A 26274-nucleotide genomic window follows, 5' to 3' on the forward strand; every position below is an offset into this window, starting at 1 on the left:
CTAGCTGACAGGCCTGAAAGTGAGGAGAGGGCTGGAGCTGGGCATCAAAACGAAGTGGTAGGACATCGGCACATCCTCTTTCTCTTGTGTCTCCACATGGACAGATTTCAGCATCTGGAACACAAGGGGCTGGGGCTGCATCTGGTGTCCTTGGCAGAGCAGAGCACTGGCCCATTTTCTGCTGAGCTACCTAGTACTGTCACCATGCTGCAAAGAAAACCACCTTTTGGGGTGCCCTCCTCTAGAGATCATATGCACCTACCAAGTTACCACTAAGGATCTATGTGGGCTTAGCTTGGGCACCCTACTTTGCGGCTCCATCCTATTTGTCCTTATTCTTAAGCCCCCCCCCCCCCCCCGCCCAGTACTGGGCAGCCTGTGCTGGTGAGCAGACACCCCAGGCTCGCAAACTCTGAAGACCTGTTCTTAGTCACGATCCAGCTCCTGCCTCATCGCCAAATCCCCACCCAAAACTGCTCACATGGTGAAGCAGGAGCAGCATCTCCACTTCTGCGAGGCGCCTCCCCAGGCACTGGCGCACCCCAAAGCCAAAGGCCAGGTGCTGGAAAGTCTTTTTCCTCTCCAGCCAACGCTGAGGCATATAGCGTTCAGGTCTTGGGAACACAGCAGGGTTTCGGCCCATGGAGTACAGATTCATAGTGAGGACTGTCTGTGGGCAGATGTCAAGGGTAAGGTCAGCTGCCTCTTTGAGGTAATGCAGGGCAGGGAAATTGGTAGGTGTATGAAGATCACTTACCCCAGCAGGGATGTGATAGTTCTGAAGCACCAAGTCTGAGCTTAGAATTCTCTCCAGAAAAGCACCAGCAGGATAGAGCCTGGGGATGAAGCAGCAACAGCAGGGTACTCAGAAATGAAGGGCTTCTCCTGTCCTGTCTGCATCTGCACCTTTCTCCCTCAGATCCTCCAGGGGTGTGGTGTCTGACTCTGCTGAGCTCAGCCAACCTCCAGAGGACCAATAGCACCCAGCCATAGGACAAAGAACAGAGAACGTGGACCAGAAGAGAAAGACTACTGAACAGCAGAGAAGGAAGGGCAGTCAGCACCTACCTCAAGGTCTCCTTAAGGGCAGCCTTCAGCAAGGGCAGGTCTGACATGGCCTTCTGGGGATTCGCAGCGATGCTGGCTGCAGCTGCCAGGCTCTCCTGCCTCAGGGCCTGCTGAACATCTGGATTCCGAGCCAGCTCAAAAAGGGTCATTACCAAGGGGATTGCTGTCTGTGGGAGCCAGAGAGCAATCTCAGACACCCCCCCAAAGGGCATCATTACTACAAAGATGCCCTTCCCTAGGGGAAGTGCATGGTCATATCAAGGTGGGACCCTGGAGGCTCTGACCCCTCTAATGTACACCTGAACTCTTTACCCTACATCCTGAGGGGGGGACAATCCCTGACGTGATATTCCTAGCCAACACCTCAGCAACTTCAGAGTTTGGTGCTCTAGACCTGATCTGGTGCCCACTGCAATGGACTCCATCCTTGTCACACTCAGTTCTACTTTCCCCAATTCCTTCCAAAGCCCCTCAGAATTGGCCTTATTGTCCAAACCTCTAATTGGTCACAACTCTTCACACTGATCCCTCCGTACCTGTGTAAGTTCTGAGCCTCTAGATCTAAAATACCTCTTTTAATGGCACTGCCCACAAGAGCAATCTCTTAGCTCTCTCTCTCTCTCTCTCTCTCTCTCTCTCTCTCTCTCTCTCTCTCTCTCTCTCTCTCTCTCTCATCACTGGTCTGTTTCCATGCTGAGCATTGGACATATCAACCTGATTGGCATAAGACATGGTACACGGCCCTTTCTAATGGGCCCCAGATTCTTGGTGGCCTCATCTGGCCCTTCAGATTCAGGTATCTTGCTGCCTTACACAGCCTTGGAGTGCATGCATACAGTTCTGGCTTGTCAGTCTCCCTTTCATGGACTCTCTGATCTTTGCACTGTTCCCATGCCTCTGGCTTGTCACTCCCACAGGCTTATACTGGTCTTTACCTTAAGTACTCCTCCATGGTGGAAACAACGTGGCTTCTGTTCTTACTCTTTCTTCTTTAGAACTTGAAGCTTCTGTTCTTAATCAAGAAGCCTAGCCCAAGGTAGACCCTGGGAGAAGGGTCCTTTGACAGGCAGGAAACTTGTACCTGGGCCTCCAGTCCCTACTGCATTACACTGCCATCTTCTCCCTTCTGCCCCAGTGGGTAACCCGGGTGCTTATCACTCCCTTGGCTTTGTCTTTCCTTGTGTCTGCCTCAAGTTCACGCCGACCTGGAGGACTGCTCTACAGTCCAATAGAGAGGACTCTGGGCCACCCACTGTCCTTCTAAGCCCACAGTATGCCCATGCATTGGAGGAAATGAGGGGTAGGCTTCTGCCTGTTGAGTTTTCTCTAACCTGACTTGTACCCAGAACCTAGATGGTCAGGCCTTGCCTACACACTGGCTAGCCAGGTTATCCCTTTCCCATTGCTCAGACGCTTCCTAGTTTCACAGCAAAGGAGCATGATGGAGGAGCATGATCAGAAGGCCCAGGTGAGGGAGGAACAGTGAGTGACTGTGCTTTGGGGGACAGACTCCGGGGTGTCAGTGTGGGATCCTGACCGTGTCAGTACTTCCAGCAATAAGTTCCATTGAGTTGGCCTGGATGGCATCCATTGACAGGGTACCCTCTGCTACCAGCTCTGCTATGACACTCCAGGAATGTGGGCGACCCTCTGCCAGCTCTCGATACATATTCTTGATACATCTCATGACTGTAGAAGAAGAGAAAGTGTGGAGTCGTGATCCTGGGTTCCCTTTCTGCTTCATCCCCCAGCTGTCATGTCTTCCTGCTGCTGACCACCATCCCTGAGTTATATAATCCTAAAGTCACTATGGAAGCACAGGAAGGGCCTTCAGCAGCCACAGCTCTTTGAAATAAATGAAGGTAATGAATCATGTGACCATCGTCCCCTGCCCATGGTGCTACCCAAGGCAGTGGTCCTCACCGTACTCAGAGATGAAATCCCAGGACTCAAAGTTTTCTTTCCACACCCGGGTGCTCGTCCATCGAGTCAGACTCCTGGGCAAGAACATGAGTTGTGTGGTGGTTTTGAACATGGAATGCAGGGCACGGAGGAACTTCAGGTTGTCTGGGATCAGATCATGGCCAAGGAGGCCCAGCCGCTCCCCCAAAAGAACAAAGTGGCTGGCTGTAGAGAGAATATTATCACTGAAGCAAGGCAGTCACTGCTCTCAATGTTGTTTCCTCCTTCCTGGCCTCTGTCATCCCTGCCTCCCTCAAGCTGGATCCTTCCCCCAAGCCACACACACCTTCTGTGGTGTAGTTGAACACATTGGACTGAGCGTCCATAGACAAGCTTCCGTGGGCACTCTCCAGCATTTTCTTCTTCACGATCTCCACAAAGTCCCTTGCTACCACATCCACCAAGGGGACAAAATTTTGAACGGCTTTTGGTGACAGCACATTTGAGTTCAGCTGCAGTCGGTTGAAGTGCCATTCTGGCCCATTTCTGCAGGACACAGAGCAGAGATACAGACACCTCTAAGGGAACACCTGGCCCCAGGCCTATGTCCATCTTCCTGACTCTCAAAGAAACTGAGAAACAAAGACATTGAGCTCAGAGGCAGACTTTGCAAGTCCTGACCCCACTCCTTTCTTCCAAAGCAGCCTACATATATTGGACAGAGGTCTAAGGTGGATTTGGCACATCCTTACTCAAGATGAAAGATGGCTCTACTGCCAAGCTCTGCCTACCTGACCTATACCACCACCCCACAGAAAAGAAGCCCTAGCTGAGCTCACTTGCCCTGCCATCCTGTAGAGTGTGTGGCCTCTGAGACATCAGCATCTGCCTGCCTCAGCTAAGGGATCACCTCTTCCCTAAGGCAGGATCCTCAGCAGAGGACCACTCACAGCATTCACAAACTGAAGACCAGGATGCAGGGCTCCCATGGAGATTCTCCAGTAAATGACAGGGAGGAGTTTGCACACTGAGCCCACACAAGCAGGAAGCATGTCCTTTTGTGTGCTAAAGCCTGTGATTGGCAGTGATCACACTTACATTTGCGCATGTACCCACACAGGACCTCGAAAACATATGTAAACAAATCCCTGTCTGCACAAAGCTAACACAACAGCCATGCGCAAAAAAGTAAACACACGCAGAGTCACAGATGCAGACAACACACTCTTTCATTTCCAGCAATAATAACCCCTTTGCAGCTCATATAGCCTAAGCCACTAGGAGGCGCCCTCTCACCAGCTGAGTCAATGTTTTATTGTGAGCCCACAAGAGCTGCTAACTTCCGCTCTCCACCCCTTCTTCCCCAGCATGGTCTATGCCAAATCTCTGGGAGCAAAGCATCCCCTAGAGAAATGAAACAGCATCGCTAGACATCTGGCTATGGAAGGAGCTGGCTGTGGCGTTGAGCCAAGAGGTCTCCTACCCCCACTTTCCTGGGGCAGCGCTCTTAACCTGTGGGAAGAAGACTGTGAAAGACATGTTCAGAGCAAGTGCTGTTTGGCCATCTCCTTCCTCACCAGACCCCCAAAAACGTCCATGACATGGCACTAATGAATGCTTGGCAGGCACTGGTCCTTCACATCTACCCCAGCTAGTTCTGCATCCTGGGTTCAGGATTCCAATCTCACCTCCCTCCTCATTCCCAATGTCTACTCACAGCAAGAACACACCACGTCTCAGGCCACGGAGTTCTCTGTGGGCCACCCACGGTTCCAAGAGCTTGCGGTGAGGGTATGTACTCTCTACCTGGAGCAACTTCTCAGCATCCTCTGGCAACATCACAGACACGATCTGTGTTCTTCCTACACTGTGCCTGTGGGGTGAAGCACAGAGCCCTGCTGGAAGTGGAATGTCCCCCACATGAGCTCCCTGCAGAGCCAGTCCTGTCAGCGTGCTCTCTCATCTCATCCTCTCCTGGCCTTGCTTCCCACACAGGAGGGCTCTCTCCCAGTGTCTGCCTGACTCCCCTCCACTGGAGCATCCCTGCACCCTGTCCTCTCAGCAGCGAGCAGTGCCTTTCTCTGTCCATGTAGAGAACCCATGAGTCAGGCCCATGACCTCCTGTGCTCCCTCCCTGTCTTCCTAAAGATGGAATGTCTGGTGCCTACTGGAGAATGCAGTACCTCATACCCTGCAGAGCCTGGGCAACCCCAGGGCAGGAAGCTCTATCTGTGCTTGGCTATGGGTAAGGAAGCCCCTTACCTGAAAATGGGCCCCAGTTCCTGGAAGGCCTGGTGCATCTCCAGGTGTAGGTTCTTTTGGCCCTGCTCCCTCAGGATCTGTATCATCTTCAGCCAGTTGTTCCTGGAGTACTGTGGTATGGCTTCAAAGGGCTGCACAGTCTTGGGGGCCAGCGTTGCCGTGGTGCCCAGCGCCCTTTTCCTGTGCAGGTACCACCAGGGTCTCACCAGCCACACATCTGCTGTCACCCTGAGAACCATTGCCGCCCTCCTCTCTTCCTGTGTTTAGTCTGTGGCCTTTTATCTTGCCTTGAGGACATGAATTGCTGACTGATAATGTCACCACAGGATATGTCCCTGGACTTGCCCTAGAAATGTATTCTGACCTGATGGCTCTACTGGAGGTAGAGGAAGGAGGTGGCCTTCTCCCTGGTCCTGCCGCTGCAATGCCTGCTGGTGGGTGGAAGCTGAGATCAGGTGCAGACTCTATTTGAACACTCAAAAAATGTCCACGGGTGGTTGGAGCCTTCTTTCTCTTCCACAGGGTGAGAGCAGTCAGATGCACATATTTTACCTTATTATGGAGCCTTGAATGATTCATCCTGACTTACAAATCACTAGCCAGATAAAGGGGATCAAGGTTTACCAACTTCTGATTTACAGTTAAGTGTTGGCTTTGAAAATTTCCCATTTCTCTTCAAATTGTGAAATAACAAGGAGGCCACCTCTATGGTCTTCCTCTCCTTCTGGAGTCAGGAAATGGCAGCTGTGTAGTTACGACGGAGGTAAATCCCGAAAATCATGCATGTCAAGAATTTGAACTAGAGTTTAATTTCCCATAACATTCTCTACAAGAAGAATTTTGGCAGTATCTTAAAGACATCACTGACTTCTGGATCCTGCATAAAGCTCAAGGAGGGGAAAGGAAATGGGCCACTCCAATTCTAGATCCCATTCTTCAAGATGCAAGTCTAGATCACAGTCTAGTTCTAGATCAAGATCAAGATCACATTCCATTAAATGAGATACAGTTCTAGGTCTCGTTCCAGAACATATTCAAGGTCTCATAGTAGAGATCATATTTATTCTAGAGATTATCATCGAGATTACAGGAATAATAGAGGAATGAGACGACCTTATGGGTACAGAGGAAGGGGTAGAGGGTATTATCAAGGAGGAGGAGGTAGATACCATCAAAGTTGCTATAGACCCGTCTGGAATAGAAGGCACTCTAGGAGTCCTAGACGTGGTCAGTCATGGTCCAGGAGTCCATAAAGAAGATCAGTGTCTTCTCAACGATCCCAAAGCAGATCTTGCCAGTCATACAGATCCTCTCGGTCTCCACGGTCATCATCATCTCGTTCTTCATCCCCATATAGCTAAATCTCCTGTCTCTAAATGATGAGGGTCTCAGGAAAAAACAAACCAAAAAACCCGAAGGGGAAACCCCAAGAAGAGAGTCCTTTGAAAATCAAATCACAGGAGGAACCAAAGGATAATTTTGAAAATGATCCATCTGAATCTATTGATGAGTTTAATAAATCTACTACATCTGGTGATATTTGGCCCAGCCTTTCAGCTTATAATAATAGCCCAAGGTTACCTCATAGTCCTTCACCTCTTGCTACACCACCCAGTTAGAGTTCACCATGCTCAGTTGCCCCATGCTTAGTACAGTCCACTCTGCCAAAACAATAACCCTTCTCAGCATTCACATTCCATTCAGCACAGTCCTGAGAGGTCTGAATCTGGTTCTGCTGGAAATGGTCTAGTCGATATAGCCCTTCTCAGAATAGTCTGATTCAACCCATCCCATCACAAAGAAGCCCTACAAAGATAATCGCAGCCCAGAATGCTCCAAGAGAGAAATCTTGGGGTGGGGGAAGGGGTCGGTCCTCTTTTTATCCAGAAGGAGATCAATAAACAACAAAGATGGGAAAGTTTTTAAAAAGGTTCACAGATGAGTCTAGAGTATTCCTGCTTGATAGGGGTAATATCAGGGAAAAAGAGGCTCCGAAGGAGAAAGGGTCAGAGAAAGGCAGGGCTGATAAAGATTGGTACGATCAGGAAATTCTAGATTACTTTAGTGATAAAGAATCTGCGAAACAAAAATTCCATGATTCTGAAGGGGATGACACAGAGGAGACGGAGGACTACAGACAGTTTAGGAAGTCAGTTCTGGCAGTCAGGGGAAGAGCTTTCCTACTTTACCTCACCGAGTACTGAGGAGGAAGGACCCAAGCACAAGTCCCAAGTTTGGCAATAGAGAAAGTGATGGATTTAGAGAAGAAAAATATTATAAACTAAAAGAGACTGCATACACAGTGGGAAGGTCTAGTACTGGGAAAGACAAGCACAAGAAGACAAAGGCGCTGACAGAATAACAGTGAAGAAAGAAGGGCAGTCACCGGAGCAGGTAAAGTCTGAAAAGCTCAAAGAGCTCTTTGATTATAGCTCCCCTGTCCAAACGAGTCTGAATGCATGAGAAAATTCCATCTTCAGAGAGGCGAGCCCGCTGAGGATCAAAATGATAGCCAGTGATTCTCACCATCCTGAAATCAAACTCAAAATGGCACCGGTTCCTCTTGACGATTCCAACACACCTGCCTTCTTGACTAAAGACAGGCTACTTGCTAGCATGCTTGTCCATTCTGTCAAGAAAGAGCAAGAATTCTGCCCCATCTTTGACCACATTAAGTTGCCTCAGGCCAGCAAAAGTACTTCAGAATCATTTATACAACACATTGTATCCTTGGTTCATCATGGAAAGAGCAGTATTTCAAATCACCGGCAGTGACCCTAAACGAGCGGTTCACTCCATGCCAGAAAGCTACTGAAGAACACATACACACACACACACAGATAGAGAGACATACAACACACACGTGCATACACAGTCAAACCTCTACCCCACACATCTATGTGTATGTGTGTATACATGCATATTTACATTCACATTTCTTTTTTTTAAAAAAATATTTATTTATTTATTTATTTATTTATTTATTTATTATATGTAAGTACACTGTAGCTGTCTACAGAAACCCTAGAGAGAGCATCAGACCTCATTATGGATGGTTATGAGCCATCATGTGGTTGCTGGGATTTGAAATCAGGACCTTTGGAAGAGCAGTCAGCCGCTGCTCTTAACTGCTGAACCATCTCTCCAGCCCCACATGCATATTTCTATGTTTCTGATACAGAAGAGATTGTTGTTGTTGTTGTTGTTGTTTCTAGACAAGGTCTTGTGTAACCCTGGCTGTCCTGGAACTCACATGTGGACCTGGCTGCTTGCTACCAAGCTCTATTAGATCACAGATAGTGGAGCTGCCCTGCTCTCAGAAATCAAGCTATGGTCTGCTGCAAACAGGTTCCTGAGAAATTTTAAGAGCGAGCACTTAACTGCAAATCAAGACCATTAGTAACCTGCTGCCCAGAGCCCTTCTCTGGCTAGTGATTTCTAAGTCAGGGTGACTCATTCTAGGCTCCACAATAAAGTACAATGTGTGCATCTGACTGCTCTCACCCTGGAAAGGAGAAAGAAGGCCCCTGCTGTGAAAGAGCACATAGATCCAGTAAAACATGGGAGGCACACAAGCCCTGCCCCTCTCCCTCCCTCAGAGCTGCAAGATAAATCTGTGGTCTTATCCACTATCTGAGTCCTCCACAGAGTTCATAAGTGCTATTTCCCATTCTACTCTGAAAAGCTTTAGAAGTCAGGTATTTACTTTGCTCAGGGGGTGTCTCTGAAGGTTCTCTTTCAGATTCCCACTTCAGTGCTACCTCCTGTAGGTCACAGCTGCCTCTTGTATTCTTTAAGCTTCGGATGGAGCCCTTCTCCAGACTTGTGAAGGGAAACCTCACTCTCCCCTTCAGTCCCAGCGATGTCGGCTCTTATCTTCTGACCTGACTCTCTATCCCTTCCCTCATCTTCCCATATAAAGACCCAATCATAGCCACTGGGTTCTCTCTACTAATACAAGAAATGAATATGTATGGCCCGCTTTCCAGGTGAGGTACATTTAGAGCCCATCAGAGAATCACAAATGAGTGGGAGGTACTAGCTTCCTGACTTCCCTAGCTAGCACCTGGTGCCTGCTTGTCTAGTTGCTCCCAGTTCATCTTAGGATTGAAGAGTTGCAGACAGTCTGCAACATAACTGAACCCATGTCCAAAAGGGGGAGGGAGGGGAATCTTGAGCCCCAGAAAGTCAGAGACTTTGGTTTTCAGGCTATCCTAGCTCAGTATGGGATAACTGTAACTCTTTGGCATACCAGCCTTTTGGAGAGAAAGATAGTAGGAATAGGTGTTAGTTTAGGGACTATAGGAAGCACTATTTCATGCCTGTTACTTTTGCATTTTCTCTAACCTGACACTCCTGCAGAATCTTAAAACTTGTCTCATGGTCTGTAGTACAAGGGCAATGAAGTCCAGGCTAGTGAGGCTCTGGAAGAGAGCAAGGTCTTTGCTGTGAATGGAGTCCAAGACTATTGCATTGTAATCGAGGAAGCATCTGGATGTTTCTACTCATGGCTTGGAAATTTGAATGTGACCAAATCAAGAGTAATAGACTAAGTTGTCCAGTGAAGCTATTTAAAGACAGCACACCATCCAGGCTGGGTGGGTTGCTCACTGTTCTTAGAGTTATAGTGGGAGAAGCAGAAAAAATATAAAAATTTGCATTTTGGTGCAAGAAAGGGGCACAAATGGAGTCAATGTTGCATCCAGGGAAGACAAGATTAGCTGAGTCCACGCAATGTGAAACTCTTGAGTGGGCTGTGCAGGAAGAAGTCAGGAGGAATCCTAAGTTACAGTGGCGACCTCAGAATATAGCAGATACCAGAAATGTTGAAGTCTACCAAGGAAAGCTATAGGTACTGAGTAGAGAGAGCCTGGTCAGTAGAGTTAACATGCTACAATCAATAAACCTAGAGAGGTATGGCTTGCCAGGCCCTCTGAGCCCAGATGATGCCATCTCGAGCTAAAGATGCTAACCAAACATGGAACTTAAGCAGTTGATGTTCATCCTGCTGAATACCAGTCTTGCTTTGGATTGATCTTCATTAACTGTGTCCATGTGGTGGTTAGCTTTAATTGTCAACTTGACACTACCTAACACCACTTAGGATGGTCTTAATGAGGGATTGTCTACATGTGGTTGACCTGTGGGCATGACTTTGGATGAATATACCTTAATTACATTCATTGATATGGCAAGACCTAGCCCTCGGTGGGCAGTACTATTCCCTAGACAGGGAGCCAAAGCTGTGAAGAGATCAGGCTGAGAGAAAGCAAGTGAATAATCGGCAAAGTCCATTCCCTCAATGATAGGCTGTAACTTGGAATTGTAAGGCAAACAAACACTTTCCCTCTCAAGTTGCTTTTTGTCAGGCTATTTTATCACAGCAACAGAAATGAAACAAGGGCAGCCCCAATTTCTCCCTTTTAGAACAGGAACAGTATTCTGAGCCTTTGCATGTAACAAGTGTATCACTTGGTGCTTTATTTTTATAAGAGATCACAGTTAAGAGATGGCCTTAGGTCCCAGAAGAGACGTTGAGCTTTTGAGCAGTATTGCAACTGCTAAGTCACAGGGATATTTAAAGTGAACTGGAAACCCTTTGAATTTGACTGTGAAATGTCTCCACAGGCTCATGTATTTGAACACTTGGTTTTCAGCTCATGGCTCCGGATTTGGAGGTCGTAGAATGCTGGGGAGGTAAGGCCTAGCCGGAGAAAGAGGACATCTGGAGGAAAGGCCTCAAGATTTATAGCCTGGCCCATCTGTGTTTTATGCAGGTTTTCTGTTTCCTGTTCCACCAAGATGTAAGAAAGTGAGGAGTCCAAGCTTCAAGCTCCGGCTATCGTGGAGTCACCTGCTCCTGCACTTTCCCTACCACAATGAACTGTATCCCTTGTGAGAGTTGGCTTTGTCAACTTTACACAGTCTAGAGTCACCTGTAAAGGTGATCTCAGTGAGGGATTGTCTGCATTCAGTTGGTTTGTGGGCACGTCTATGGATGAATGTCTTCATTAAATTCATTGATGTGGAAAGAACCCCATCCACTGAGGGCAGAAGCATTACCTAGGCAGAGTCCTGCACTGTACAAAAGTGGAGAAATCAAGATGAGTGCAGGCAAAGCAGGCAAGTGAATATGTGTAAGCATCTGTTTCTCTTTTACCTTGGGATGCACCAGCTGCTTGATGTTCCCCGCCTTGACTTCCCCACAATGATGGACTGCAACCGGAAATTCTAAGCTAAAATAAATCCTAAGTCTCCTAAGTTTGGTTTTTTGGTTTTTGTTTGTTTGGTTTTGGTTTTTGGTTTTTTGTCAAAATGTCTTATCATATCAACAGAAATGAAGGTAGAATAGTTTTCAAGCCATGAACAGAAAAAATTTTCCCTCCTTAGAGTTGCTTTTGTCAGATCTTCTGATAAAGTGTAACATGAGAAGTAGCTAATACACATACTTAGTTCACATGCAACTGTTTTTGTGGTGGGAAGTTAGTCTGCTCTTTTGACAATTTGTCAACATACAACACAGCACAAGTTAACATTCTGTGAGTCTGTAGAATCTATCCTTTCTGCTGAAGAACATTGTGTGCCTTTGGCCAACAGTAGCCTTGTCCCAAGGCCTGAACCAATGGTTATTACTGTTTTTCTACCTTTGGCTTTTTTTTTTAAAAGAATTATTTACTTATTTTTCAGAAGACAGAGGGGAAGGAACTGGGTGTGAGAGGGGAAGGGGAGACAAAAGGGGGAACGTGATCAGGTATTGGGGTGGGGTGGGAATAAGAGAGAAGCTCTGAGGACCAGCAGAAAGAATGGAACCTCTGGGGTAGGAGGTAGGGGGACCCTCAAGAATGTACCAGAGATCTGGGAAGCGAGAGACTCTCGGGACTCAAAGGGAGGGATCTTAGATGAAATGCTCAACAGTGGGAAGAGGAACTTGCAGTCTACCTCCAGTAGAAAGACAGGACATCAAGTGAAGCTGTGGTTGTCATCCCATAGTCAAAAACTCTGACCCAGAATTGTTCCTGTCTAAAAGAACCGAAGGGACAAAAACAGAGAAGAGACTGAGGAAAAGGAGGCACAGTGGCCAGCCTAACTTGTGATCCATCTCAAGGGGAGGCTCCAAGGCCTGACACTGATGCTGTGGTGTGCTTACACACAGAGAAGCCTAGCATGGTTGTCCCCTGAGAGGCCCAACAAGCAGCTGACTGAGACAGTTGCAGATACTTATACCCAACCAATGGACAGAAGCCAGGGACCCCTGGGGTTGAATTAATGAAAGGCTGGAAGAGGCCGAGTAGGAGGACAACCCCATAGGAAGACCAGCAGTCTCAACTAATCTGGATCTCTGAGATCTCTCAGACACTAAGCCACCAGCCAGGCAGCATGGTCCAAGGTTCCTGACACATATACAATCGAGGATTGCCTGTTCTGGCCTCAGTAAGAAAAGATGAGTCTAACCTTTGAGAGACTTGAGGCCCCAGGGAATGGGATGCCTGTCAGTGGGTTTGGGGGAGTGGGTTTGTCATCCTCTTGGAGACAGTGGGGAGGAGGAATGGGATGTGGAACTGTGGGAGGGTGGACAGGGAGGGAGTAACAATTGGGCTATAAAAAAAAAGTAAAAGTAATTTTTAAAAATTATTTATTTTATGTACATGAGTACACTGTAGCTGTCTTCAGACACACCAGAAGTGGGTATTAGATCCCATTACAGATGGATATGAGAGACCATGTGGTTGCTGGGAATTGAACTCAGGACGTCTGAAAGAGCAGTCAGAGCTTTTTTTTTTTAATTAGATATTTGCTTTATTTACATTTAATGGTATCCGCTTTTCTCATTATCCCTTTGAAAACCCCCTATTCCATCCCCTGTCCCCCTACTCACCCTCTTCCCAATTTCCTGACTTGTATTCCCCTATTCTGGAGCATCGAGCTTCCATAGGACCAATGGCCTCTCCTCTCATTGATGTCTAAAATGGCCATCTTCTGCTACATATGTAGCTGGAGCCATGAGTCCCTCCATGTGTACTCTTTGGTTGGTGGTTTAGTTCCAGGCAGTGCTTTTTAACTGCTGAGCCATCTCTCCAGCCGTCTACCTTTGGCTTTTTCCAATGTATCTTTCTTCAACTCACTAGCTCCTTGTACGCTCACGTTTAGTTTCCCTGTGCTTCACTTGTTTTACCTAATATAACACCTTCTATATCCTTCTAGATGATGCAAATGCTATGCTTCCTTTCCCTCCTTGGTCAGGGTAGGTAGTATTACCTTATGTACGAACCATTATTTATTTGTTTGTTTGTTTATATTTATTTATATATTTATTTATTTGTTTGTTTATATATTCATTGGTTGGTTGGTTAGTTTGGTTGGTTAGTTTGGTTGGTGGGTTTCTTGAGACAGGTTTTCTCTGTATAACAGCTCCAGTCATCCTGGAACTTACTTTGTAGACCAGGCTGGTCTCAAACTCACAAAGATTCTCTGGCTTCTGCCTCCCGAGGGCTGGGCTAAAGACTTGTGTCACCTACTGTCTGGCTTGAATTCTTTTTCTCTACTGACTAGCTTGAGTGCATGGCTCTGTGAGCAATGCTACAATTAAGAAAGAGCTCCCTTTGACATAAAGATTGTGATTCCTTTGGGTGTAAACTGTGAAATCTGTGCATGATTGAGGGCACTCGCTGGGCTTGCTTTCTGAGCCCCCCCCCCCCCCCCCCCCCCCCCCGCTCTTCCTCGTGGCTGTGCCAACTGGCTTTCCCATTAGCTGTGCACAGAGGTTCCCCTTACCTCCTCTCTCCCTTCTCGGTGCTTCTGGCCTTTTGCCACTCTCACAGCATCAGGTGTTTCTCACAGTGGGTTGAGTTTGGATGATGAGTAGGGTTGAACATCTTTCATGTCCCTTCTCTCATTTGTGTGTCTTAAGACTATCTGCTTAGACCCTTTGCCCACTTGCCAACTCTGTCATTTGTTTTCTTGCTAATTGAGTTGATTGAACACTGGGTCGCCTGTTGGTGGTACTGTCTTTGGAGGCTGTGATACTTTGGAAGGTCTATGTCTTGCATGAGGATATAGGGCTTATAAAACATGTGGCTTGCTTTTCTATTTCTTCCAGTCTCTAGATTGTCTCAACAGCCATTCAACACAGGGTTGATTCCTTGTGATCCTGTAGGTATTTTAGTCACTTCTATTTGTGAATTCAAAGCTGGGTTATGGTCTGATTGCTATGTATAAGTATGAGCTTGAAGTGACTTTTATTTAGCTATGGTGTAAGGAACCATGAATCAGTGCCCAGATAACAAGGGTTGAAGGGAAATGATTGATTTTGGTTTCTGCTCCCCTACTACATGACATGTATGTCAGTCAATGTAGTAGCTTGTATGCACTGCTTCATGAAATTCCTAGGCCAGGAGACGTTTGTGGATGACAGCTCCAGCTGATGAACAGTCCAAAATCAAGAACAGTAATATCTCGTGAAACTTCTTTTATAGACACAGAGAATGGGGCTAGAAGTAAATGCTGCAAGTAAGAATGGAAATTCTCATAGGTAAATCACAAATTAAATGCATACTGGACACCAATAGTTAAACATCGGAGATGGGAAATCAGAAAATGTATAATCCGGAAGCAAATCAAAACATAACACAGTAAAAAACAGTATGGAACAAAATCATCACGCAGGGAGAAATTCTACACGCAGATGGTTAACCTTGGTCTCTGTTCAACTTTTCCATGTAATCTTTGCCACTGTCAGTTTTCACTTCCCTTGCTAATGTAATGCTACAGGGTATTTTGAGTGACTGTGAGTGAAAAGTCTTTGTGATTTTTGTCTGAGGAAGTTCAGTATGGATGCACAATATTCTTGTCACACTCCTAAATGCGACAATCAGCTCAGAACTTTGTGAAGTCTTTGGGGTTTCCCCAGGTCTAGAGATGCATCCCTAAGTGGAGATTGAGATCTACCACATATGAGAACATCACAATGGAATCAACATTTTGTGTACTGATTTAAAAGATATTTATATTAAAGAATTAATCATTATAACACACAGGCCAGTTACTTCAAGGGAGCATATCAAGAGCGAGGGCAAGCAGAGGAAGTGGTTCACATTGTGACTGTCAGGAAATGGAAGACACGAGTCCAGGATCCTAACAGCCCTGTCAAGAACACACCCATGAAGCCAGACTTCCTTCCACTGAGCTATAACCCCATTAAAATCCCACCACCTCGCAGCAGTGCAGTGAATTGGAACCATTTTCCTTTGTGTTGGGGGACTATGAGCCACAAGTAGCCCCTACTCCGCAGATCATATTAGCTCTGACCATCATGGCAAAAGACTTCAAACTGAGACCTCAACAACAAAAGTTTATTTTTCCCAGAAAAGGAGGTGACTGAGTGTTGATGGAGCCAAGAGTGCAGTAGTTCCAACCTCTTTCCATGGCTTGCAGAAGACCAGCTTCTTGTCTTCTGCACAGAGGACGTCTCCATGGGCCTGTGACCTCACTCTCTTCTTGGGAGGCTCTCTGGGGATTTGATTAGGCACAACCAAGTAACCTTTCACATGAATTATCTCATTAAATGCCCTGTCTCCACACTGCCTCATACTCAATGGCCCTAGACTTTGGAATTTGGCACACACAGCTCAAGAAAATGTGCTTCGATGCTGAGCACAGAAGACCCTGTGAAGTAGTTGTTCTTGGCCAAAACTTTTTGCCCTACATTCTTGCAACTGAAAGGAAGCCTGAAAACTGCTCATGTTCTGGTCCACTTTCACAATTCAAGAGAATAAAGCTTTGTCCAAGCAACACGTGCTTGCAGAAGTCAGTCAACACCTTGACCTCCTGGAAGAAGACATCCGTCCCTATAGGGACTTCACACACTATCAGGGTTCCAACAAGTTCTCCTATCTGCATCTGCTACCACCACCACATGGTCCTTAGCAAGTGCAACTGTGCCTACTCTTATGAATGCTGTAGAGTCACCAGCTCATATGTACTAGCTCCACTGTGAAGCTGCTTCTTCAAACAAACACAGGGTTATGTATGTATGTATGTATGTATGTAAATATGTATGTATGAATGTATGTATCTATCTATTTATCTATCTATGATCTATCTATCTATCTATCTATCTATCTATCATCTATCATCTATCAGCTGGCTAGCTATCCATGTATCATCTATCTATGTATCATTTATCTATCATCTATAATCTATCAGCTAATATCTACCTATCATCTATCATCTATTATCAATCTATTATGTTTCATCTATTATGTATCATCTATTTTGTATCATCTATTATCAATCAGCTATTATCTATCAGCTATCTATCTATCTATCATCTAAGCATCTTTCTGCTCCTACAAACCCATATGTGTATATGAAAATGTTTTTGTGGCTCATGTCATAATAATGGGAAACATAAGGAAGGGACTGACTTCTCACTTTACTCAAAGGCCCTTGGAAGGCCATGGACACCCTGAGTGACCATTGGAAAACATGGGGAAGACCACCCAGCAGAGACTGCTTATTGCTACCAAGATACTCCCAATCTCTTCCCTGGCCTCTCCTGTCCCTGATGCTGGAGGTCTTTAGCTGTGGACCTTGTACAGGTATTGAGGGATGACAGTGTGACTTCCCCGCCATAAAAATTTCTGCTGGCAGAGAAGTGTGACCTTGGGAGTCAGGACAGAGGAAGGCTAGTGGCCTGACTAGGACCCCAGATGCAAAGGTGACCAGCTGACAGGCCGGAAAGTGAGGACAGGGCTGGAGCTGGGCATCAAAACGAAGCGGTAGACCATCTGCACATCCTCCTGCCTCAATGTCTCCACCTGGAAGGTTTTCAGGATCTGGAACACAAGGTTGGAGAGGGGGGCCATAGGGCCTCCTCAGCAGGGCACAGCACTGGCCCATCTCCTGTTAAACTGTTTAATGCAGCCATCATGCTGAACGTAGGACTTCCTGTGGACACCTGAAGGCCAGCTCTAGAGACCTCACCAAACACAGGAAGCCCGGATAGACCCTGAAGGCCTATGTTTTTGTTCCACATACTGCTCATCACCACCCTGCTTCTCACAGGTCCCTGCCCAGGGCTGCTCACATGGTGAAGCAGGAGCAGCATCTCCACCTCTGCCAGGCGCCTCCCCAGGCACTGGCGCACCCCAAAGCCAAAGGCCAGGTGCTGGAAAGTCCTTTTCCTCTCCAGCCAGCGCTGAGGCATATAGCGTTCAGGCCTTGGGAACACGGCAGGGTTTCGGCCCATGGAGTAGAGATAAAGTAGGACCAATGTCTGTGGACAGAGGCCAAGGGTAAGGTCAGCTGCCTCTTTGAGGTAATACAGGGCAGGGCAATTGGTGGGTGTATGAAGATCACTTACCCCAGCAGGGATGTGATAGTTCTGAAGCACCAAGTCTGAGCTTAGAATTCTCTCCAAAAAGCCACCAACAGGATAGAGCCTGGGGATGAAGCAGCAACAGCAGGGTACTCAGAAATGAAGGGCTTCTCCTGTCCTGTCTGCATCTGCACCTTTCTCCCTCAGATCCTCCAGGGGTGTGGTGTCTGACTCTGCTGAGCTCAGCCAACCTCCAGAGGACCAATAGCACCCAGCCATAGGACAAAGAACAGAGAACGTGGACCAGAAGAGAAAGACTACTGAACAGCAGAGAAGGAAGGGCAGTCAGCACCTACCTCAAGGTCTCCTTAAGGGCAGCCTTCAGCAAGGGCAGGTCTGACATGGCCTTCTGGGGATTCGCAGCGATGCTGGCTGCAGCTGCCAGGCTCTCCTGCCTCAGGGCCTGCTGAACATCTGGATTCCGAGCCAGCTCAAAAAGGGTCATTACCAAGGGGATTGCTGTCTGTGGGAGCCAGAGAGCAATCTCAGACACCCCCCCCCCCAAAGGGCATCATTACTACAAAGATGCCCTTCCCTAGGGGAAGTGTGTGGACATAGCAGAAAAAGAACCAGAGAGACGAGACCTTCTGCCCTGATGTTGACCTGGGATCCTTGCTCTAAGTCCAGAGAGACAGGCCACAGACATCCCAGTCCTGGCCACTGTCTCAGCACCTTCATGGTCTGGTGCTCACAGACTGCTTTGGTACACAGTGGTACCTGGGCGTCATGTGGGGACAACGGCCACTGTACCTGAATTACAATGGCTGTCCTTGGGCCCCTCAGCACTGACCTCACTTCCCAGGCCCGAAATGGGTCCATGTTCCCCACTCCAACTCCTCTTGCTTCAATGAGACGCTCCAGAGTCAGCCCCGAGCCTCTATATCCAAATTATCTCTTTTTATGGCACAACCCTCAGAAACAGCCTCTGAAGTCTCTCTCCCTGATGTCACCAACCTGCCTCCGTGCTCCACCTGGGCATGCTGTCTATATTCATCTAATTTGTTATAAGACCTGGTGCATGGCCCTTCTTGAGGGAATCCTACCCGCTGCTGACCTCGTCTGTCTCCCTATCTCTCGCCTTAGGCGGCCATACCCTCCACCCACCACCCACCCCTTAGTCTAATTTTGCATGCAAATGCTGCTGCCCTGAAAGCTTCCTGTTCATGAGCACCAACCTGTGCATGTTCACCTAAAGACCTCTCTCTTCCTGGCATACCTCTAGGTACAGCCTTCAGTCAGGGGCAAGAGGCTTCTGGGAGAGATAGCCTGGGAATGCAGTTCATAGGAAATGCTTTGGGGCACACAGACAAGGAGTCCCAGGGGATGCCCACAGCATGGCCTGACCGTGTCTACGCTCCCAGCCGTGAGCTCCATAGAGTTCGCTTTGATGGCATCTAGAGGCAAATCTCCCTGAGATATTAGCTCTGCCACAATGCCGCTGTAGGTCTGAGAATGGCCGAGTCTGAGCTCCTGGTGCACCTTCCAGATACATCTGTTGGCTAGAGATGTGAAGTAAGAGCTTGAACACAGGCAGTCCCCACCATCTTGTTGTGTACCCCACCCTCATGACCAATGACACTCCCTACTCCCCTCCCATTATCTCTGGGTCAGTTCAGTCAGAGGCTTGGTAGGAACATGTTAGAAGAGCAGGAAGCCGTGGTTGCCGTCATTTGAGATGAGCCCAGTGTAGCCGTGAGGAAATATAAATCAGGCTGACCCGGTGTCTCCTGCCCCATGGCACGGCCCAGGTCAGCAGCCCTCACCATACTCAGAGATGACATCCCAGGCTTCGAAATGTTCTTTCCACACCCGAGTGCTCGTCCAGCGAGTCAGGCTCTTGGGTAAGAACAGGAGCTGCGTGGTGGACTTGAAGACAGAATGCAGGGCGTGGATGAACTTCAGGCTGCCAGGACTCAGGTCATGGCCAAGGAGACCCAGCCGCTCTCCGAAAAGAGCAAAGTTGCTGGCTGCACAAAGAATGATACCCCTGAGATGAGGCAGTCCCCGTCCTCAAGATGACCTTGGCTCTCCCCGCCACACACACCTCCCTCTCTGATTCCCTTAAGTTGAGGCATTCCCCTGGACACCCACCTTCTATAGTGTAGTTGAAGAGACTTTGCTGGACATCCATGGTAAGGCTCCCACGGGCATTCTGACGCACCTTCTTTTTCAGGGTCTCCAAGAAGTCCCTTGCTACCACATCCACCATGGGGACAAAATTTTGAACGGCTTTTGGTGACAGCACATTTGGGTTCAGCCGCAGCCGGTTGAAACGCCATTCTGCCCCATTTCTGCAGGACACAGAGCAGAGATACAGACATCTCCAGTGAAGGCCCAAGGCCTGAGTCCATCTTCCTAACCCTCAAAGAAACTGAGGAAAAGGGACGTTGAACTCGGAGGCAGACTTTGCAAGTCCTGACCCCACTCCTTTCTTCCAAAGCAGCCTACATATGTTGGGCAGAGGTCACTAAGTCTAAGGTGGATTTGGCACATCCTTACCCAAGATGAAAGATGGCTCTACTGCCAAGCTCTGCCTACCTGACCTATACCACCACCCCACAGAAAAGAAGTCCTAGATGAGCTCACTTGCCCTGCCATCCTGTAGAGTGTGTGGCCTCTGAGACATCAGCATCTGCCTGTCTCAGCTAAGGGATCACCTCTTCCCTAAGGCAGGATCCTCAGCAGAGGACCACTCACAGCATCCACAACTGAAGACCAGGATGCAGGGCTCCCATGGAGATTCGCCAGTAAATGACAGGGAGGAGTTTCCACACTGAGCCCACACAAGCAGGAAGCATGTCCTTTTGTGTGCTAAAGCCTGTGATTGGCAGTGATCACACTTACATTTGCGCATGTACCCACACAGGACCTCGAAAACATATGTAAACAAATCCCTGCCTGCACAAAGTAACACAACAGCCATGCACAAAAAAGTAAACACACGCAGAGTCACAGATACAGACAACACACTCTTCCCTATCTATACAAAAAAACATGGACACATTTACACACGTGCAAGAATATACACAGGTATGTACCTGCACACGTATGGGCACCCTGCTTTCCCAAAGGTACACACACACACTTTGCCCACAGCTGCCATTTGCATCTGGCCTCCCTGACAAACTCCATCTGGCAAGTGCCTAACCCATATGTCTGCTTCCTAAAAATATTTTATGAACGAAAGAATCCCCTCCAACATGGACTGGTGTGCCAGTGTGGCTTCCATTGGTAGGCCTCCCAATAGCCACTAGTGACCTCTTCCCAGACCATTCACTCTGAGCACCAGGAGTCCCGGATTAGCTCTCTAGATGTATATCAAGCTGCAAGAGAGAACTCTCTCCTCTCTTACCACCGGACTCAGTTTTGATGGTGAGTCCATAGGAGTTCTAACTCCTTGTTCTCTGCCCCTTCAAGCTCAGAATAGTCTATCTCAAATCTCTGGAAGTAAAATTACCCCTACAAAAGAAGGACTTCATTGCTGGCTATCAGGCTGTGGCAGAAGCCGGCTATAGCCCTAAGTCAGTGGCACTCCCTTCCTGGGCCAACTTTGAAACTGGTAGTAAGGAGAGCCACACTCTAGAAAAGCCTATTTGGAGCAGAAGCTTGGAGCAAGATGCATTCCTCTGCTATCAGGCCCAGGATCTTCATGGCCTGGTATCGGTCCTTGCTTGCCAGTCCCTGGTCTCCATACCCGTCACCCAAACAGGATCTGCATCTCTGTGTCTGGGCCTCCAATCTCAGCTCCCTCCTCATTCCCAATGTCTACTCACAGCAAGAACACACCACGTCTCAGGCCACGGAGTTCTCTGTGGGCCACCCAGGGCTCCAGGTGCATCCGACGGGGGAGCATACTCTCTACCTGGAGCAACTTCTCAGCATCCTCTGGCAACATGACAGACACGATCTGTGTTCTTCCTACACTGTGCCTGTGGGGTGAAGCACAGAGCCCTGCTGGAAGTGGAATGTCCCTCACATGAGCTCCCTGCAAAGCCAGTCCTGTCAGCGTGCTCTCTCATCTCATCCTCTCCTGGCCTTGCTTCCCACACAGGAGGGCTCTCTCCCAATGTCTGCCTGACTCCCCTCCACTGGAGCATCCCTGCACCCTGTCCTCTCAGCATCGAGCAGTGCCTTTCTCTGTCCATGTAGAGAACCCATGAGTCAGGCCTATGACCTCCTGTGCTCCCTCCCTGTCTTCCTAAAGATGGAATGTCTGGTGCCTACTGGAGAATGCAGTACCTCATACCCTGCAGAGCCTGGGCAACCCCAGGGCAGGAAGCTCTATCTGTGCTTGGCTATGGGTAAGGAAGCCCCTTACCTGAAAATGGGCCCCAGTTCCTGGAAGGCCTGGTGCATCTCCAGGTGTAGGTTCTCTTGGCCCTGCTCCCTCAGGATCTGTATCATCTTCAGCCAGTTGTTCCTGGAGTACTGCGGTATAGCTTCAAAGGGCTGCAGTGTCTTGGGGGCCAGTGTTGCCATGGTGCCCAGCGCCCTTTTCCTGTGCAGGTACCACCAGGGTCTCACCAGCCACACATCTGCTGTCACCCTGAGAGCCATTGTCACCCTCCTCTCTTCAGCCCCCAGCCTTTTATCCTGCCTAAGTACTGTACTGTTCGACTAATCACGTCATGGAAGAAACTGTCCCTGGACTTGTCTGAGACATTTGGGCTCTGGTAATGGCTGGGGATCAACTGTCAGGAGAAGCATATAACCAGCTCCCTGACACCTGCAAAGCCTGTTGGTGGGTAGAAACTGAGAGCAGGTACAGTGTCCACACAGGAGACTGTGCTCCCTGAGGTAGAAGTGGGCAGAGATTACTCTCTTCTCCCTATAGATGGACAAAGGAAGCTGGATTTATCCTTTCTCTTTTGAAGATATCATAGAAGACCTTGGTTTCTTTTAATAGACTTGGATTTGTTTTGTGTGTGTGTGTGTGTGTGTGTGTGTGTGTGTGTGTGTGTGTGTGTGTCTTTAGTGAAAATAAATCTAAGGGCTAGAAAGTGTATAAAAGCATTGTATTTTTCCCCAACAAGTTTGAATTCAGTTTCTTTCAAAAGGAAGAAAGCTTTTTGTTGTTACTACACATGAAACCAGAATAGCACTTGTGGCATGCTGGTAGTGACATCACAGTGGCACATGAGCTTGTGAGAGCAAGCCAGGACCGTCCCCTCCATCAGCCGTGGTCTGGTTGGACAAGCCTCACCCTCAGCTACCATCTCCCCTCCTCACACTTGTCAGATCTTCTAGCTCGCCGGGTGTCTGCTTACTTGGTACAGTGGGCCTGTACAGCACTATCCTCCGTAGGAACCTCACCGTCTTCAGGAGTTCTGCTGAACCTGGTCACAGAAGATCACCACACCTGAGTCTGTTGATTGTTGACCCTCCCTCACAGAAGAGCCCTTGCCTGAGTATCCCATCCCCCCTCCAAACCCATCGTATGTCCCTGTCCCCTAATTGAACATGGCCTCAGGGTACATATGAGGGGAGTATTTATGAGAGGAAGAGTTAGGAGAAGTGTTCCCTCTACATAGCCATGGGGGAAGCCAGCGTCCCAGCTGGGTACAGACCTCCCAAGGTAGCTTCTTTAAGGTCATCTATGCTCCTGCCCCCAAAGCCCTCACCCATTGCTCTGTAAGTCTAATAAACTCATTGGCTCCCTGGAGGTGACCTTTGGTGGAATTCTACTTTTGCTTGCCAGTGGGACTTTATGAGGAGGAGATAGACACCCTGCCTAGACTTCTCACTTTCTATACCTAGAGAAAACTCTCCGGACTCAGGGCAACACAGCCCCTAGTTCTACCCAGAGAATGTGTCCATTCATTCTCTCACTAGTTAAACAGTGTTAGCAGGTCAGAGTACACAGAGCATTGGGAACACTCACGTGGGAGTCTCCGGCACACACAGATAATAGGATTGCCTGAAACGTAGCTGGTGCTCTGTTTTGTATCAGAGTCTATGATGAGAGAAGTGACTTCTAGATCTTTCCTTGAAAAGTATTTGGGTTTATTGAGGGAGGAAAAAGGATCAGAAAGTACAGAGAATTCCCATGAATGCCCTTCCCCCAGGCATAGCCTCCTGCTCTGTCAGCCCCACCGGTGCTCTTCACAGCAGACAAACCCAGCCATGACCTCGGCTTCCATGGGTGGGGGGGGTTGACACTCAACATGCTATGGGGTTGACACCTGTAGAGACGTCATGGGAGTCTCATGCAGGATGCTTTCCTCTCCTTAGATGTTTACCACTGCCTGCTTATGCCATCACTCATCTCTTACAACCACTGACCTTTCTACTCACCCACTTTTTCCCCTTTACACTTGTTTATGACATTGTGTGTGTGTGTGTGTGTGTGTATTTGTGCAAGTGTGCATGTCTATGGCATTGAGGGGTAGGGGTGTGTGTATGCATGTGTGTATGTTTGTGTGTGTGTGTGTGTATGTGTGTGCCTGTCTGGGAGGGGGTGCAAGTGTATGCATGTATGGTGTGTGCAAGTGTGTGCATGTGTTTGTGAGTGTGTGTGTGTGTGTCTATATGCATATGGTGTATGTGTGTGTATGAATGTGGAGGCCAAGAGACAACTTTGGGTATCATTCTACATAAACCATCTACCTTTTTCTTTTTCTTTTTGAATAGGAATCTCTCACTGGCCTGAAATTTGACAAGATAGAGGGGCTGGATAACCAGTGAGCCTCAGAGACCCACCTCCCCAGCATTGGGATTAAAGTGCATGCCCTATGCTGGGCTTTTTAAAATAAGACTTAGTTTATTATATTTAACTCTGTGTGTGTGTGTGAATGCCAGCACATGTGAATGCCTGTGCTGACAGAGGGTAGAGGTGTCAGGTTACCCATGGAGCTCATAGTCATAGATGGGGGTTGTGGGGAGGTGGAAAGAATGAGGGGAGTTGGGGGTAAGCTCCCTGAGTGCTGGGGACTGAACTTGTGTGCTCTGGAAGAGCAGTAAGGGCTCTTAACCACAGAGCCATCTCTCCAGCCTGATACTGAACTTTTTAAAAACACAGGCTCCTGGAATTGAATTCAGATATTCATGCTTGCAAGGCATGTATGTCACCAGCAGACCACCCCAGGCCTCTCTCCCTGTCTTCCTCTCTCATAGTGTTCAGCTTGTAGACTTTCACAAGAAGTCATTGACTTCTTTCTCATAGTCATTTGGGTCTTCTTTGGTGGACCTATCATTTCCTTTTAGAATTGAAGAACGCCCCAGGTTCTGCCTAAGCCGGGATTTCTTTGTCTATTTACCAACAAAAGAATACCTTAACTTCCCCAAATTTGAAAACCAGGAATAAGTCTCCCAAATTTGAAAGCCGGGAATAAGTCTACCAGCATCCTCTTTTGTGAATCCCACTTGCAGTTCATTTGAATAAACACCAAGGCGTACACTTGCAGGCTATAGCCTGTCTCGAGCGTGTTTTCCAGAGAAGCCACATCTGAATTCTCATCTGAAGTGAATGAAGACTCCTGGTACTCAATTTACTTGAGGAGGCTGGGACCAGGCGCTCCCAGAGTCAAGGGCCACAGGCTGAGGACAGCACCTAGCCCAGGGTGGGGAGGAGGGGAATGGGAACCTCAGCTTTGTTCATCAGTGAAAGTCCTTAGCTTGGCAGTGGTTATGGCTGGGAGCCTAGAGGCTTAGGCTGTGGCTTGGTAATGGAAGGCCCTCCTCCATGTTCCCCATGGTGGTTCTCAATGAAAGAGATAGTCCTTGGTTCCAAACTGCATATTGGTTGTTCATTGAGGAAACTGTATGTGTACCGTACCTCTCAGGGTGGACCTGAGATTGAATACCTTTTGCAGGGAAGAATGTCTGAGAAGAGAAGCTTACTGGCAAAACCCCCAGGGCTTCTAGGTACCTCATTGGCATGGAGAACTCTAGGCCTGTGGTCCACCATGAGTGTGTCTTCTTCAGTCACTTCCTGCAATGTTTTTCGAAGACAGTCTCTTGCTAAACCTGAGACTCACCAACTTAACTAACTTGGCTGGCCAGCAAACCCCAGGGATCCTCCCGTCTGCCCTTCCAGTGCTGGGATTACAGATGTGTGCCACACCTGGCTTCTACGTGGGCACTATGCACCAAACTCACTCTTCATCCTTAGTGTGGCAAGCACTTCACCAACAGGACCTTCTCCCTGCCCTCCCCCTCACCTCTGAAAGATGATTATATGGAATATACAGTTGTGCATCACAAGGGTTTTCCTTTCAATCTTTTAAAGGTTTCTTTCTGGTGACTTCTGAAAAGCCAGACACGATGTTGGTTTTTGCTCCTGCACAGCCCAGATTTTTGTTACTCTGATTTATTATTATTTTTTTATTTATGTTTGGTGCAATTTAAATACTATATACTTAGGTGCAGGGGGTTTGTTTTGTCTTTTAAAACCTTGATTATTTTGTGAGGGGCACACATATGCTAGCACTGCATTCACAAGGAAGCCAGAGCACAGCTTTCCCGAGTCACCCCTCACCTTCCAGCTTGTTTAGACAAGGTCTCTGATGCTTTGTTTGCTCTAGGCTAGCTGGCCAGCATGCTACCTGCTGATTCTCCTGTCTCTGCCTCCTATTTCACGTTAAGAATTCTGAAATTACAGACTCACGTCATGGTATCCAGCTATCTTATTTGATTTGTTTGTTTATTTGATTGCTTGGTTGGTTGAT

The 26274-nt window shown here is 47.9% G+C and overlaps 2 protein-coding genes and 1 pseudogene across 4 annotated transcripts; 1 reads left to right on the forward strand and 2 right to left on the reverse strand.

Annotated features, from left to right (window-relative positions):
* On the reverse strand, window positions 1–5471 carry LOC127667824 (cytochrome P450 11B1, mitochondrial-like). 3 transcript variants are annotated; one of them, XM_052161165.1, is made up of 9 exons: window positions 5233–5471; window positions 4688–4843; window positions 3317–3516; window positions 2992–3195; window positions 2606–2757; window positions 1069–1235; window positions 758–836; window positions 482–670; window positions 1–114 (listed from the first exon to the last, which is right to left on the reverse strand). In XM_052161165.1, the coding sequence occupies exons 1-9, from the start codon at window positions 5469–5471 to the stop codon at window positions 1–3; spliced, it is 1500 nt and encodes a 499-aa protein (XP_052017125.1). The 3 variants fall into 3 exon arrangements, with proteins under 3 accessions (XP_052017125.1, XP_052017124.1, XP_052017126.1); XM_052161164.1 differs by having other exon boundaries at window positions 2606–2750; window positions 2973–3195; XM_052161166.1 differs by lacking the exon at window positions 482–670 and having other exon boundaries at window positions 2606–2750; window positions 2973–3195.
* Window positions 5472–6138: 667 nt separating this feature from the next.
* Window positions 6139–8051, forward strand: LOC127667341 (bcl-2-associated transcription factor 1-like; annotated as a pseudogene).
* An 8877-nt stretch (window positions 8052–16928) lies between these two features.
* LOC127667342 (cytochrome P450 11B2, mitochondrial) lies at window positions 16929–22165 on the reverse strand. Its single transcript, XM_052160348.1, has 9 exons — window positions 21927–22165; window positions 21382–21537; window positions 19700–19899; window positions 19372–19575; window positions 18953–19107; window positions 17905–18071; window positions 17594–17672; window positions 17318–17506; window positions 16929–17066 (listed from the first exon to the last, which is right to left on the reverse strand). The coding sequence occupies exons 1-9, from the start codon at window positions 22163–22165 to the stop codon at window positions 16929–16931; spliced, it is 1527 nt and encodes a 508-aa protein (XP_052016308.1).
* Window positions 22166–26274: the final 4109 nt, after the last annotated feature.

This window comes from Apodemus sylvaticus, chromosome 17 (genome assembly GCF_947179515.1).
Source record: "Apodemus sylvaticus chromosome 17, mApoSyl1.1, whole genome shotgun sequence".
Taxonomy (NCBI): Eukaryota; Metazoa; Chordata; class Mammalia; order Rodentia; family Muridae; genus Apodemus; species Apodemus sylvaticus.